Source organism: Hyalella azteca, unplaced genomic scaffold (genome assembly GCF_000764305.2).
Source record: "Hyalella azteca isolate HAZT.00-mixed unplaced genomic scaffold, Hazt_2.0.2 contig13526, whole genome shotgun sequence".
Classification (NCBI taxonomy): Eukaryota; Metazoa; Arthropoda; class Malacostraca; order Amphipoda; family Hyalellidae; genus Hyalella; species Hyalella azteca.
In genome coordinates, this window is record NW_025943444.1 from 128,250 (window position 1) to 145,370 (window position 17,121).

Sequence of the window (17,121 nt, forward strand, 5' to 3'; positions counted from 1 at the left end):
ACATAAAAAACTTGTCGAGAGTGCAGGCCAAGTGTGTCATGACTGCGTGCCCAGAGCAGGCCAAGTGTGTCATGACTGCGTGCCCAGAGCAGGCCAAGTGTGTCATGACTGCGTGCCCAGAGCAGTCAAGTGTGTCATGACTGCGTGCCCAGAGCAGGCCAAGTGTGTCATGACTGCGTGCCCAGAGCAGGCCAAGTGTGTCATGACTGCGTGCCCAGAGCAGCCAAGTGGGTCATGACTGCGTGCCCAGAGCAGGCAAGTCACGTGAGGCAACAAGCATCTATCACTCTCATGTCACGTTGCTAAGGTCGGATTTTTCAACAAACTCTTGCGTCTCAATATTGAATTTTTTCACCAATATTTTGGTTGAATTATAAATCACGTAGCGCAACTCTACGGTTCCATACACAACATCAAATATTTTATGAAACTCATGGCTCGGAAAGAAGATATTTTCCAGTCTGGCTTTTGGCTCAAAGTCAAGAAGCTTCTTGCACAATGTCGAGCTTCATGCTGGAATAAAGAGACTAAGAGCAGTTACTGGTGTTGGAGTATAGAGACTGGGAGCAGTTACTGGTGTTGGAGTATAGAGACTAAGAGCAGTTACTGGTGTTGGAGTATAGGAACTGAGAGCAGTTACTGGTGTTGGAGTATAGGAACTGAGAGCAGTTACTGGTGTTGGAGTATAGAGACTGAGAGCAGTTACTGGTGTTGGAGTATAGAGACTGCGAGCAGTTACTGGTGTTGGAGTAACGAAAATGTCGGAAGTTCATTTGAAACTAAAGAACAGAGTCTTAAGAATCGTGCCAAACCTTATGTGCATATTTTTACAACGGAAAGAAATCAAGGCATTATATTTTAACAAGGAAATATATAAAGTAAGTGTTGAAGAGAGAGAAAAACAATAAAAATATAACTCTGTACTTACTGCAGTGAGTGACAGAGAGCGCATTCTCTCGTCGACGAAAACATGAAGTCACGGACGGACAGACTGACAGACGGACGGATGTGGCAAGCACAATAACGTCTTTTTTTCATAAATGAGAAAATGCGCTAAAAATGAACATTTGCTAGATAATGTTGCCAAGAATGCGATTCGGAAACAGAACATAAATTATTTAAAGAAAAAAACCTCCACCAACATAACATAACCTCATCACAAGTAGACTTCTGAGCCGCACATATTCAAGGGAAAAGACACATAAAACGTCAACGAACGCAGCGATACGTCGCGAACACAAAGCTGAGGGTATTCGAAATTATAAACAATATAGAGAAAATAATTGAGGTAAACAGACAATAAAATGATCATGATGTAGAGCTCGCGCTCATCTCATAATATCACAAGAATTTGTGACCGCACAATGTTTATCATGGCAAGACGTGAGTCACTGCAGTGCAGTGGTTAGCGGCACTGTAATTCAGTGGTGGCGGCCGGAGATGCGAGTAGGTAGCCGTAGGTTCGAGTCAGGGGAAGGTCAGGTTGTTTCTCGGTGTCGCTTGTGGACAACGCTTGGTTGTCGTCGATGGTGGTGCTTCAGCATGGCCTTAGGTTGGTGTCTCCAAGCGAAGTCTGGGTGTCTCCAAGCGAACTTTGGGTGTCTCCAAGCCAGGGTTGGCAATGATTAAATCAAAATGATTAAATCATGTGATTAAATCACTTGATTTTTTTATAAAAAAATCATGATTTTTTTATAAAAAAATCATGATTTTTTTGATTTTTTCATATATTTAAATATATTGAGTGGCAGTCTTTAATTTATATTGAGGTATTGTTATTCATGGTTTAGTGTAGGCTAATTGCAACATAAAAAATAACACTTCAAAAAGACAAAAAAGTTGAAAAAATCAAAAAAATCAAATAAATCAAAAAAATCATGAAAAAATCAAAAAAATCATGAAAAAATCAAAAAAATCATTGATTTTTGATTTTTTTGATTTTTTAAAAAAAAATCAAAAAAATCGCCAACCCTGCTCCAAGCAAAGTCTGGATGTCTCCAAGCGAAGTCTGAGTGTTTCCAAGCGAAGTCTGAGTGTCTCCAAGCTGGGTACGTATTACCCCGAGGGATCTTAAGGTCTTCGGCAGGAATTACATTGACGGTTAATGAGACCGCAGACCCCGGGTGAACCTAAGCCCTCAGGAATTAAACTAGTTGGGGGAGCCTTGTAGGGGATGTTCAAGGGGGTGACTTCTGGTGGGGGAATGTTCGAGGGGATGACTTCTGGTGGGGGGGAGAGATTTGAGCGAGGCAGCTTCATGGCTCAGGGCCTCCCCGCGGGCAGCCTCCTGTAGCCTCCTGCTCACCTGCAAAGGACATCAACATTAGCGGCATCTACAATTTTATTGGCGCTTTGTGTAAATAATATCAGTAGAATTAGAATAATGATTAGGCTGTTCATCACCTGCAGGAGGCTGTCCATGGCCGCCCTGACGTCGCCGTCAGTATGGACGCTAAGCTGCAGGTGGCGGCGGCCCAGCGCCGTCAGGTGGTGGCTCAGCGCGTCTGCCATCTGCTGCAGCAAGCTGTCCTCCTGCAACACCAGCCGTGCCTCCTGCATGATGATGGACAGCATCATGCACAGCACATAAGATAATGATGTCATTTAATCCTCCCCATTTCATCAATAATCTATCCTTCCTATTTCAAAGATTATTTCCGCTACTTCATGCTCCAGGAAGACAACGTTTAGCAAAACTCCTCGCGGTTACCCTCATTTAACCTCGTCAGTTCAAAGTTACAAGTTTATGCAGCAATTAATCATTTCATGGGGACAAAAGATAAAAAATTAAGGTAAAGAAATTTGAATCTTTAGGAATATAATTATATGAACAATAAAAATAGAGCCTAACTAACTTGCACGATGCCATAATCTCACTCAGATAAAAAAAAATATAAATCAGTACTCATTGCAGTGAGTGACAGAGCGCGCATCTTCTCATCGACGAAAATATGAAGTCACGGACGGACGGATGGACAGACAGACAGACGAACGGACGGACATGACGACCACAATATCGCCTTTTTTCATAAATGAGAAACTGCTCTAAAAATAGATATTGTCCAAATAACGATGCGCGTATCTCACCATGAACATGTTATTTGTAGTTATTCATGATAACCTGCATACAACATGACCCTGTGACCCCCCAAAATAAAAGGTTTAACCCCCCAACACAAGAGGATCCCAGATGCCAGCACCTGCAGGCGGGGGGAAGACGTCCCCACGGCCGCGCCGTTGGCGTGGGGAGGCGCAGGCCTCAGAGGCTGCAACTGCCGGCCAGCGTCTGCAGGTCCTGTGGGCGGGCGTGGATCAGTGACGTAATGATAATATTAATATTAATAATAATAATAATATTAGCGGTGTCAGCGTTTTTAGGCCATAAGACCTGTCGCCGATTCTCAACATCGCAGAACATTCACAGCTTGTTGCGATCTCGAACTCGCAACTCACTGCTACAATTCTGCTGTGCTTAACCGCCCGGCCTCCTCGCCGATTCTGACCAGAAACTGGCGCACAGAGCTGGGATCGAACCCGCGCCTCTCTGCGCCAATCTTGGTACTCTGAACTTTAACCACTGGGTCACTGAATTTATGTGAACCTTACATGAACCTTAATTAATGATTAATTAAATAATTATTATTATTTAATTATTAATTAAATAATTATTGATTAATTAATAATTTAATGTCACATGAACTTAAATGAAGTGAACTTTAAAATAACATACTTTCTGGAGATAGAGTGGGGCCACAGTGTGGGCCTCCCGACCGTGTGGACCGCACAGTGTGGGGCCTCCCAACTGTGTGGACCGCACAGTGTGGGGCCTCCCGAATGTGTGGACCGCACAGTGTAGGGCCTCCCGACTTAGTGGCAGCCAGTAACTGGGCAGTGGGTAGTGGCAGCCAGTAACTGGGCAGTGGGTAGTGGCAGCCAGTAACTGGGCAGTGGTTAGTGGCAGACAGTAACTGGGCAGTGGTTAGTGGCAGCCAGTAGCTGGGCAGTGGGTAGTGGTAGCCAGTAGCTGGGCAGTGGGTAGTGGCAGCCAGTAGCTGGCAGTGGGTAGTGGCAGCCAGTAGCTGGCAGTGGGTAGTGGCAGCCAGTAACTGGGCAGTGGTTAGTGGCAGCCAGTAAACTGTCGCGGCGTCACTTCGAAGGATAAAGACTTAACTGCAGGCGACACAAGAGTATATAACGGCCCTAAAATTCGCACCAAAAGGTGGTTCTACTGTGGTAACCGTGACGTCATTACGGTCACCACGCAATGGGCGGTGGGTCGCGAAATAACGGCCACGCGAAACGTCGAGTTCGAGTCACTCATACCTCTACGACTCCGATATAATAACGTAAAAACTCTACAAGGAATGACTTCAACATATTTATGTACGTAGTCAACATCAAGACACTGGCTGCGACTCAACCGTGAGAGGCCACGAGACGTCCAGCGATTATAACGCCGGCAATTGGAAGAGTCAAGTTTTGAGCACTGCGCATGAATTACCTATATTATTGGTACGGTCACAATTCTCATCAGAAGAAGCGGTGTGGTCACGATTACCAACAGCAGAGGTACGGCAACGAGCTCGTAGTAACATCATCGACGATGAAAACTAGGCCACTATTCTGAAGTACGGTCGTTGTAAAATAACCTACACCAGACTGACCGTGAGTCATCAGCGAGACACGACGGTTATGAAGAACTATGACGGCGGAGACGCGCGGCTACGGCTGCGATACGGCCGCTGGAAATACGGCAGCAAACGTGTGCGTAGATTACGGTCGTTTACAACAGTCGTACGACTCAACGGCACTGTATCTGATAAATGTTTCTGGTGAACAGAGAAGTTTGAGTGATGTTAACTGATAGATTCTCAATTTTGATTGCGCTCGGACTTTCTTTTTCTTTAAGTGTAGCAGATTTCACTGCGACCCTCTCTCTCTACGCTCTTTGCCGTAACCTATGTAACCGTTACATTATTATATACATTACATTATTATTATATATATGCGCCTAAATAAAGCAACTACGGGAATCAAACAGAAAGAATAAAAGCAATTGACGATCGAACAATTAAACCTAGAATCTTCAATAACGTTATCAATTTCCACAACCATCCGAGTGAAAAAAAACTTTTTTAATCACAGGACCATGTATACATCATACAGAGCCATGTATACATCACACAGAGCCATGTATACATCACACAGAGCCATGGCCTGTCTCTTATACACATCTAGATGTGTATAAGAGACAGCAATGTGTGGACCGCACAGTGTAGGGCCTCCCGACTGTGTGGACCGCACAGTGTGGGGCCTCCCGACTGTGTGGACCGCACAGTGTGGGGCCTCCCGACTGTGTGGACCAGAACTAGAAGCTGCCAAACTTGTTCAAGTTCCAGCAGCAACTCACCGTCTACTGAACTGAACTTGAAGCTGCCAAACTTGTTCAAGTTCCAGCAGCAACTCACCGTCTACTGAACTGAACTTGAAGCTGCCAAACTTGTTCAAGTTCCAGCAGCAACTCACCGTCTACTGAACTGAACTTGAAGCTGCCAAACTTGTTCAAGTTCCAGCAGCAACTCACCGTCTACTGAACTGAACTTGAAGCTGCCAAACTTGTTCAAGTTCCAGCAGCAACTCACCGTCTACTGAACTGAACTTGAAGCTGCCAAACTTGTTCAAGTTCCAGCAGCAACTCACCGTCTACTGAACTGAACTTGAAGCTGCCAAACTTGTTCAAGTTCCAGCAGCAACTCACCGTCTACTGAACTGAACTTGAAGCTGCCAAACTTGTTCAAGTTCCAGCAGCAACTCACCGTCTACTGAACTGAACTTGAAGCTGCCAAACTTGTTCAAGTTCCAGCAGCAACTCACCGTCTACTGAACTGAACTTGAAGCTGCCAAACTTGTTCAAGTTCCAGCAGCAACTCACCGTCTACTGAACTGAACTTGAAGCTGCCAAACTTGTTCAAGTTCCAGCAGCAACTCACCGTCTACTGAACTGAACTTGAAGCTGCCAAACTTGTTCAAGTTCCAGCAGCAACTCACCGTCTACTGAACTGAACTTGAAGCTGCCAAACTTGTTCAAGTTCCAGCAGCAACTCACCGTCTACTGAACTGAACTTGAAGCTGCCAAACTTGTTCAAGTTCCAGCAGCAACTCACCGTCTACTGAACTGAACTTGAAGCTGCCAAACTTGTTCAAGTTCCAGCAGCAACTCACCGTCTACTGAACTGAACTTGAAGCTGCCAAACTTGTTCAAGTTCCAGCAGCAACTCACCGTCTACTGAACTGAACTTGAAGCTGCCAAACTTGTTCAAGTTCCAGCAGCAACTCACCGTCTACTGAACTGAACTTGAAGCTGCCAAACTTGTTCAAGTTCCAGCAGCAACTCACCGTCTACTGAACTGAACTTGAAGCTGCCAAACTTGTTCAAGTTCCAGCAGCAACTCACCGTCTACTGAACTGAACTTGAAGCTGCCAAACTTGTTCAAGTTCCAGCAGCAACTCACCGTCTACTGAACTGAACTTGAAGCTGCCAAACTTGTTCAAGTTCCAGCAGCAACTCACCGTCTACTGAACTGAACTTGAAGCTGCCAAACTTGTTCAAGTTCCAGCAGCAACTCACCGTCTACTGAACTGAACTTGAAGCTGCCAAACTTGTTCAAGTTCCAGCAGCAACTCACCGTCTACTGAACTGAACTTGAAGCTGCCAAACTTGTTCAAGTTCCAGCAGCAACTCACCGTCTACTGAACTGAACTTGAAGCTGCCAAACTTGTTCAAGTTCCAGCAGCAACTCACCGTCTACTGAACTGAACTTGAAGCTGCCAAACTTGTTCAAGTTCCAGCAGCAACTCACCGTCTACTGAACTGAACTTGAAGCTGCCAAACTTGTTCAAGTTCCAGCAGCAACTCACCGTCTACTGAACTGAACTTGAAGCTGCCAAACTTGTTCAAGTTCCAGCAGCAACTCACCGTCTACTGAACTGAACTTGAAGCTGCCAAACTTGTTCAAGTTCCAGCAGCAACTCACCGTCTACTGAACTGAACTTGAAGCTGCCAAACTTGTTCAAGTTCCAGCAGCAACTCACCGTCTACTGAACTGAACTTGAAGCTGCCAAACTTGTTCAAGTTCCAGCAGCAACTCACCGTCTACTGAACTGAACTTGAAGCTGCCAAACTTGTTCAAGTTCCAGCAGCAACTCACCGTCTACTGAACTGAACTTGAAGCTGCCAAACTTGTTCAAGTTCCAGCAGCAACTCACCGTCTACTGAACTGAACTTGAAGCTGCCAAACTTGTTCAAGTTCCAGCNTGAGGTATGAACATGAGAGGGTGGGGGTGAGGTATGAACATGAGAGGGTGGGGGTGAGGTATGAACATGAGAGGGTGGGGGTGTCAGGAGTGGTACCACGTACAACCATCACATATTAACTGGTAATACCCCGAGGTTCTCCTACAGACGCGGGGAAGGCAGCCATAAATATTTACGACCAAATAGCGGCTGAAGAGGCTTGTATGGACGGGCGTCGTGGGACAGCCTCGCTCACGTGTACGACACTCACACTCATCCAGCACATCGCGTCGCAAATATGTCCCCATCTAGAGATTGCCTAACTTTATAGCATAAAACTAATATATAATTACTATATAATGCCTCCATGCGCGGCCCAATGAGCATGTTGCCACATATTACACACATGACGCCGACATTTCCTTTCTTAGCTGTAATTTAGAGCGCCGCCATCTCCCGGTGCCGACACTGAGAAAACTAACGTCACTCACAAAACTAACGACACTGAGAAAACTAACGGCATCCACGAACACATCCGTAAGGGTGAAGAGGAGGTGTGTCACACGACGGACCTGCTGGAGGTGGACGATGTGCTGCTGCAGGGCGGTGGCCAGAAGCGCCGTCACGTCCGCGGGATGAGGGAACCGCATGAGCAGGTTCAGGCACGTCAGGTAGTCGCCGCACAGCACTGCACAGCACAGCATTTTAATCTTTCGTCAATGGACGCAGGAATTCGAAGCCCTTGCAGAACTGTTTGCTCGATAGAAATTTAACATACGAAAGTTACATGACACGATACGGCAAATAATTCAAAGATTATTTTAAACACAACGTTGTTCATTCTGTAGGATACATGGATGGAATAGGAGAAACTTGGCTTGACTTGCATTACCTCGAATCTGAGCCCACACTTTCAAAAAAAGTTAAGAGATCGTAAGTTCATCAGCCAATCATCGACGGCCTTTCAAGCAAAATCCACCAATCGTAGACAAGAAAATAAAGCGTAATTACTTACGTTCACTTAGCAAATTTTGAAAATATGGCCCCAGTTATATTGATGTATCGATCAAATTTTTTATTTGCAATTATTGTCCTCATTACTAACCACGCCATGTCAAAATAGTTACTAGCTATAAACGTCTATGCATGGTAATTGAGCTTCTGATAAACTGTGCTCTGACCTTAAAACTAAGCGAGTAGTACTAGAATGCATTCAAATGTCCCCTACAACGTACTAAGATTCAAATGCCCCCTCCTTTCCCTCCATAAGGGGGGGGGGGAAGGGATGGGGGCATTTATTAACGTATTTTTTCAGATACGGCCATGTCTGTCCCGAACGTATCAGATGCCAAATACGCGCGCCCCGCAGTCGCCCAACGGTTGTCAAGGAATAGACCGGATCCTAATCAGGTGCTAATTTCCCTCGTACAACCAGAACCTAAAGCGGACATAGAGCCGCTAATTCACGCGCTAGGCGAGCTTGGGGCGTCCTTGAGCCAGCGGCTGACAGGAATAAAAGTTTCGATAGGGTAGAGGCACGGCACAGCAACTCAATATAGAGGCACAGCACAGCACAGCAACACGCTTATACAATAGAAGTGTGTTCAAACGAGGGTGGATGTTACCACAAGTTGGTGGTTCTCAACATTTATGATAACCTCCCACTTCAAGAACCCTCCCATGCACCCAGCACCCAGAGTTCATGTAGGGGCATCCACCCAAGGCCAATCTTTAACCCTCCACCGCCGTATGTCACTCTCTGGGAACAAGACGTTCAACTTGAATTATACGTAAACTATTAATACGTATTAAGTATTAATAGTTTACTTACAATATAATTATATATAGGCTATTAATATGTATTAAGTATTAATAGTTTACGTACAATATAATTCTACCTAAACTATTAAGTGTATGGCAACCTGACGACGCTTGTACGCAACAGAGAACATTTTAAAGTTGTCGTACGTGGCGGCAACCATCAGTGCAAGTCATTCTGCGCTTACTAGAACCTATCCTTTTTGGGGAAAATTTGTATTGTACAATATTATGCAAAATGGAAGATATTTGTATTATAAAATATTATAGAAGGCTTGTGGCAATGTCGCTCTGGTTACTCGTGTCAGGTGGTAGAGGGTTAAGCGTCACTTATTGATAGCGATAAAGCTACGTCCACCAGTGACACTGAAGAATGAGATGAACTTTACCAGGTTCAAACCCACGGTTATCTACTCTCATCTCGGTGCGGCTACCACTGCACTACAGTCAGTGCTGCTACCACTGCACTACAGTGCTGCTACCACTGCACTACAGTGCTGCTACCACTGCACTACAGTGCCGGAAGAAACACCCCGGCGGGAGGTTCCGAATGGTGGTTTAGAAGCCGCTGTCAAAGTATAAACAAGTATATTGTGGCAGGCATAAGTACCTAACAAATAAGATGTAAGTAATAAGTAAGTAATAAAGAAAGTGTAATAAGTGCTATAGATTAATTACGCTGCGTTTTGATGGTATCAAGGAGGGCAATGGCGATGTGGTCGGCCAGCGGGAAGTCGTCGCAGGAGGCGCACCAGAAGACAGCGTCCCACACCAGCGGCAGCTGCGCCAGGGAGAACTCCCGCCCGAACAACAGCCTCAGCCACCGGCTGTAGGTACCGGGGAATTGGTTACGGGGTAATGGTTATGGGTTATAGTTACAGGGTAATTACTTACAGGTAATTAGTCACGGATAATAAGTTACAGGTTAACAGGTACGGGGTAATAGTTATGGGTTAATAGTTCCGGGGTAATTGGTTATGGGTTAATAGTTCTGGGGTTATTGGTTATGGGTTAATAGTTATGGGGTAATAGTTACGAGGTAATAGTTATGGGTTAATAGTTACAGGGTAATAGTTATGGGTTAATAGTTACGAGGTAATAGTTATGGGGTAATAGTTATGGGTTAATAGTTACGGGTTAATAGTTATGGGTTAATAGTTACAGGTTAACAGTTACGGGGTAATAGTTATGATTAATAGTTACAGGGTAATAGTTATGGGTTAATAGTTATGGGTTAATAATTATGAGTTAATAGTTATGGGTTAATAATTATGAGTTAATAGTTATGGGGTAATAGTTACAGGTGAATAGTTACAGGTTAATAGTTACGGGTTTAGAGTTACGTGTTGATATTAGATAATCAAATAAATCAACAGACGTACACATAAAAGTTACGGAGTAATAGTTACAGGGTAAATAGTTACAGGTTATTATTAGATAATCAAATAAATCAACAGACATACAGTACATATAATCAAATTTTCAGCAGTACACGTGATAGCCTGCTGGATAAGCAAGATGAAGGCCAATGCGTTTGGAGAGAGATATCAAACGCATATCAATTCGAGAGATATCAATACAATATTAAAAATAATTAAATATCAATAAATATGAATCAGCTTCATGTTTAGCAACTTCTGTGCACAGAAATGTTACTCTTGATAGGGAGGCCTTAATGCCCACTGATGGCTCGGGCCGATATAAGATGAGAGGAGCTTGTCGTAGGTTCGAGACCTGGAAGCTATAATAATTTCCCATCATCGATTTCAAGAGCACTTATGGCGTCCAAAGTGGTGCTTCAGCATGGGCGTCTGACCCCAGTCCCCCACACGTCACCCTAGTCACCCACACGTCACCCCAGTCACCCACACGTCACCCACGTCACCCACACGTCACCCCAGTCACCCACATGGCGTAGACTTGTGGGGAGATGTCGAGGCGGGTGAGGTGGAGGGAAGTCCCCCACACGTCACCCTAGTCACCCCAGTCACCCTAGTCAACCTAATCACCCTAGTCACGTCAGTGACCCACATGGCGTAGACTTGTGGGGAGATGTCGAGGCGGGTGAGGTGGAGGGCGAGGGCGGGCAGGAGGGCGGGCAGGAGCTGCTGGTGGATGAGCTCAATGCGGGCCTGCAGCGGCGACACCTCGCCCGGGCTGGGGACCTGCCCGGTGGATATCAGGTTGATATGAGGTGGATACAATGTTGATACGATGTCGATACGATGTGGGTATGATGTGGATACGATGTAGATATGAGATAAATATAAAGTGGATACGTAGAGATTGGAAATTGAAAAATGCTAAGTCCCTCAAACTCTACACGGCTAAACCCAGAGTGACCAGCGACCCTTGCCTGGCACTGCTGCTTCAGGCCGATAACAGCAGCACATTGTACAGGCAGATAACACCACCACCGCCCACCACCACCCACCACCACCACCAACACACCACTACCACCCAGACCCACCACTGGGACAGGGTCAGAGAAGGGCTGCTGCAGGAGGGGCTGCTGCAGGAGAGGCTGCTGCAGATCAGGAGCAGGGGGCGGGTCTCTACTGACGTACCACTTGCTCAGGCGCTGCATCATCCCGCACAGCAGACAACTGCCGTAATGATACATGTGTGAGAATGTGCTGTATTTGTATGCATATACAACTGCCGTAATGATACATGTGTGAGAGCGTGCAATATTTGTATATGTATAAAACTGCCATGGGTATACAACTGCCGTAATGATACATGTGTGAGAACGTGCAAAATGTTGGGACATATATGCAACAGTGAGTTGGAAGATAATATAGTGTCATGTTGTGCACATAACATAATGTGGTGGTGTGCACATAACATAGTGTTGTGGTGTGCACATAACATAGTGTTGTGGTGTGCACATAACATAGTGTTGTGGTGTGCACATAATATAGTGTTGTGGTGTGCACATAACATAATGTGGTGGTGTGCACATAACATAGTGTTGTGGTGTGCACATAACATAATGTGGTGGTGTGCACATAACATAGTGTGGGGTGTGGCAGACATCATAGTGTTGTGGTCAGTGTCAAACATCAAATAAACAACTCCTGCAGTCCCGCACTGTTCGTTCCATGTATTGAAGCAGCAGCTTTATATGAAAGTAGTCAATCTACTCAGAGGGAGCTAACTGACAGTGGGTTGTGAGAATTACTCACTATCATATTACTTGCCATATCATTATTCATGACACCATGACTATATTATTATTCATCACACCATGACTCACTATGCATCATGTTCGAGGTAGGCAAGGTCCATCAGCAGGTCAAGAACAGGCCTGTGTTGCAAAGTTATTCATTGCTCATAAAGTTCAATATTCAGCTCTATTAAAATGTGAATCATCAATAGAATTAAGAGAGTGTAAATATTCTCAGTAGAATTAGGAGCTAACTTTACACTAATTAAATTTCATAGGATATGCCTGCTAGAATGATCAATATCTTAACCAAATATTTATATCTTATTTATATCTTATCATTTAATATCTTATCCAAACATTTATATTTTATCATTTATAACTTATCATTTAAATATCTTAATCAAACATTTATATCTTATCATTTACAACTCATTATATGAATATCTTAACCAAACATTTATAGCTTATCATTTATAACTCATTATATAAATATATTAACCAACCATTTATATCTCATCATTTACAACTCATCATTTCAATATCTTAACCGAACATTTATATCTTATCATTTACAACTCATCACTTTAATATCTTAACCGAACATTTATATCTTATAATTTTAATATCTTAACCGAACATTTATATCTTATAATTTTAATATCTTAACCGAACATTTATATCTTATAATTTTAATATCTTAACTGAACATTTATATCTTATCATTTATAGCTCATCATTTCAACATCACAAGCAAGCATTATATGCTGCTGCGCACTGACAGGCTGGGATGTGCGTGCTGCTGCTGGCCGTATTGCCTGTAGTCGCTGTCAAGGACCTGCAGCAGCGGTGCCAGCACCTCATGTAGTCCCTGAGTTATAAATACAAGGTAAAACAAGCTATAATAAAATGCATGCAAACACCAGACATATTTCTGATGTAATATTGCTTCACATAGAATATGTTATCTGATTTCCCTGCTTCTAGTAAATATATGTCAACAATAACATTGTTCAGTCTACATTACTTTGCTTGAAATTTGCTACAACCAAACACCAGCATGGAGTTGGTTCATCAAAATAATGAACTTTTAAATTAATTACTTCACAGACTTAATGAATCTTAAGGTTGATATTCATGTACAATGTTTTAATGAAGTACAATTGAAATGCTGCATGAAAACTGGTCATAATCAAAAATATAAATTTTCAATATTTAACTAGTGTGATACTGAATAATCCAGTACCACACCACAAATAGTAATACCCTACTTATTTATTTATTATAATTTGTTAGGTTTGCTTATGTTTGTTCTGTGTTTCAGTAAATTGTTCTCCTGTACCACGAGCTGGGACTTTACTGGGCAGACTGCCTCAACCTTTAGACAGTCTGACCCCCAAACAACAGGGTTGCAAACTCTCAAATGTTCTCAAGAGTGCAGCCCTGACCTGTTTGAAGCCAACATCAGGGACCTGTTTGAAGCCAACATCAGGGACCTGTTTGAAGCCAACATCAGGGTGCTCCTCTGAGTAGCAAAAACCCAAAAAGAAGTTGCAAACTTTCAAACATTTTCGAGAGTGCAGCCCTGACCTGTTTGAAGCCAACATCGGGGTGTTCCTTCGAGTAGCAGAAGATGATGGCAACCATCATCTCCTGGATGACGGGCAAGTGGAAGAATCTTTCTTCAGGGAATGTGCGCTCCACGTCTTGTCTGATGAGACGCTTCATCTCACTGTCTTCAAAATATTGGTTCCAGGAACTCTGCATAATGAGCGGGAGACAGTGAGAGGTGGGCTTCTTTTGCAAGGCAAAATGGACATTTTTAAGGACTTTCCTGTTCATGATCCTGCACGCACCTTGTAAATTGTGCCTCTTGTAATCAGTACCAGAAGTAATTTATAATATAGTAGGTAAACACACCCAAAATCAGACTTATTAGTCTAAGTGTTCTGGGCTTAATAACAATACTGTACTGATATATTGACATGAGATCACCAACAAATTATTCCTCCCAATCTTTATTTAGTTTTAGGATTTGTACCAATATTAATGATTTTAGTCCACCATTTACCAAGCAGCTTCAGTTCTGCCACTCAACTTTGCACGGCCACTGCAAGTGCACCTACATCTGATGTATAAGCCTCTGATGTCCATGAAATATTGCACTTGAACTAATTTTACCTTTTGGTATTTTAATGAAGCATTTGAAACTTAGCTCATTTATGGAATGGAGAGTTAATTCATGTGACAATTTTGATAGTTCCAGCAAGATAAATGAAGGCACCAAGGCTCCTGAGCCACTACAGGCTAACACTTCTTCATAATTGTAATTACAACGTCATTGATATTCTTTGTCACATGAAGGGCTTCATGCTACTTGCATTCTTTACAGTACAACTTGATTCAATGTCTGTGTGAAAGTAAGGAAGTTATTTTCTGGAAAATTTTGTTTATCAGTTCCAGTGATATGCAACAGACATCAATAGGTAACCAGGAGTTTGGTGATGTAGATAATTGAAGCAAGCTGTTGAAAAATTACTTTCATATAAACATTGAAACAATGTCCATAAGACAATCATGGCATAAAAAAAAAATAACATGAAAGCTTAATTTAAAATTAGGTAATAAATTAGAGATAAACTTACATGTGTGTCTTGTGACAAAGGGTTGTTGAGAGAAAGATCTTCTGTTTCCTCAGTAATGCCCGGAGTGACAGAGAGTTTAACGCGAAGTTCATCATAGCTCTGCCTCTGCTGCCTCACAACCGCCTCCCACTGCACAACACACATCTTGTGAGGTACACTGCAACACTGCACCCAGTAACTCATCTCTGCTGCCTCACACTTGCCTCCCACTGCAACACTGCACCCAGTAACTCATCTCTGCTGCCTCACACTTGCCTCCCACTGCAACACTGCACCCAGTTCTACCAGCATTAGATTTGTACAAATTAGTTCAAGTTTCATACTGGAGAAGAGAATGCCTTTCATTATATATACAGTATATACAACTGCAAAATTACAAGCAGGTTTACAATGCAACTGCTTTCACTTTTTTCAATGAATCAAGAACACTCCAGACTTCATAATATTACACTCTTTAAATGCAGGACCCGAGTATATTCACTCCAAATGTTTAACAAATGTATGAGAAGATAAATACAGACTTGAAGCATTCAAAATATGCAAGGCAAGAATAATCTAGTGAAGTATGCATATCTTGAAACAAATTCAGTACCTTGATCAATAATCGTTCACAAGACGTTAACATAAATAGCAATAGAAATTTAATATAATATTAGATACTGATGTAAAGCAGATGTGAACAAAACAAAAATGATCAAATTTCTTATTCTCACTTGAATGGTATCATGCATCAAACTTAACATATACAAACATTGAAAATACTTGAAAACATGGAAGAAAAAAAGGTTACATTTACTAGGTACTTTTACATGAATTTACTATGATAAATCATCTTTGGTTTTGCAGGATAAGTTTTGGCTGGATGTTAATTTTTTAAGATAGATTATAGTAGCAATCCTGTTCATTCTGCTTCAATATTAGCAATGCAAATGAATTTATTAGCTGTTAGCTCTGTGCATGCTATATGTCACATTTCTTCCTGATGTTTGTTAAGTTTATTAACAGCTAAGATATTACCTAGCTCAAACCTGATGCATAGAGATACCTATAGATTATAATGCTTATGTATATTTAATATTTTAAGGAGGCATAGATAAATACAGATCAAAGGATCAGAAAAATTTGAGACAAAAATGAAGAAATATTTAACATGCATAATAAACTATGAGTTAAATGCTTCAGTAATTTGCCTTTGTAAATGCTATTGGCAAAAGCCCCTCTAAGTTTTAGTATACATTTGCAATAAAAAGACATGAGTAGGTTATTTAAAAAAATTCTGTATGTATAAATGAGGGAAAAAATGCTACGTTTCATTCTGAAGTATAAATGAGGGAAAAAATGCCAGGTTTCATTCTGAAGTATAAATGAGGGAAAAAATGCTACGTTTCATTCTGAGGTATAGACGAGGGAAAAAATGCTAGGTTTCATTCTGAAGTATAAATGAGGGAAAAAATGCTAGGTTTCATTCTGAAGTATAAATGAGGGTAAAAATGCTAGGTTTCATTCTGAAGGAAAACTACGTACAGCACCTCCCTCCTATGAAGCCTCACCTGTGAAGGATCTTTAGGAAGCACTCCTAGAAGGAACTTCCACCAGATGCTGCGGCATGATGGGCTGTTTGATGCAATACTGACGTAATGAGAGGGATGACTTAATAACACATCCCCTTTGTTCATAACAGCTGATAGAATATTTTGATATGTATTTTTATAGTCCATTGTAAATACTATAACATTTAGGATTCTAAATGAAATATCCCAAATCAGGAGGGATTAAAGACCACTGGCAATTTTAGCCTAACATTATGAAAAATTATTTATACGCTAATCATTATTTTCATTCTTAGCAATCAATGAGTTTACCTGTAAGAGAGTAAATGCACTTTTTAGGAGCATTGCTGAACATCATTTTGCAGTTGAATCAATACACATTGAACATCACATTGCATTTGAATTACTATAACACATTGAACATCATATTGCAGATAAATTAAAAAATTTAATGCATTGAAGTCACTGCTGGAAGAAAGAGTATCAGGGGCCAAGTCTTTTGTTTACACTAAAATAAAATTCATAACTTTTTGCACTTGTACAATAAGCAAAAAAAAATTGCAATGCCAGTGCCAAATTTGTATAAATTTTATTCTTGAATATTTCAAACAATTTAAATTTTGGAATTGTTTAATGAAAAAAATA

General features: G+C 42.0%; 1 protein-coding gene across 1 annotated transcript; it reads right to left on the reverse strand.

The window, feature by feature from the left end:
- Positions 1–1,931: 1,931 nt before the first annotated feature.
- LOC108682295 (TBC1 domain family member 5) lies at positions 1,932–16,788 on the reverse strand. Its single transcript, XM_047883731.1, has 13 exons — positions 16,477–16,788; positions 14,927–15,055; positions 13,872–14,042; positions 13,064–13,152; positions 12,372–12,422; positions 11,583–11,718; positions 11,144–11,277; positions 9,791–9,939; positions 7,813–7,982; positions 7,267–7,297; positions 3,201–3,295; positions 2,404–2,553; positions 1,932–2,305 (listed from the first exon to the last, which is right to left on the reverse strand). The coding sequence occupies exons 1-13, from the start codon at positions 16,642–16,644 to the stop codon at positions 2,150–2,152; spliced, it is 1,629 nt and encodes a 542-aa protein (XP_047739687.1). The 5' UTR covers positions 16,645–16,788; the 3' UTR covers positions 1,932–2,149.
- Between the last annotated feature and the right edge of the window lie 333 nt (positions 16,789–17,121).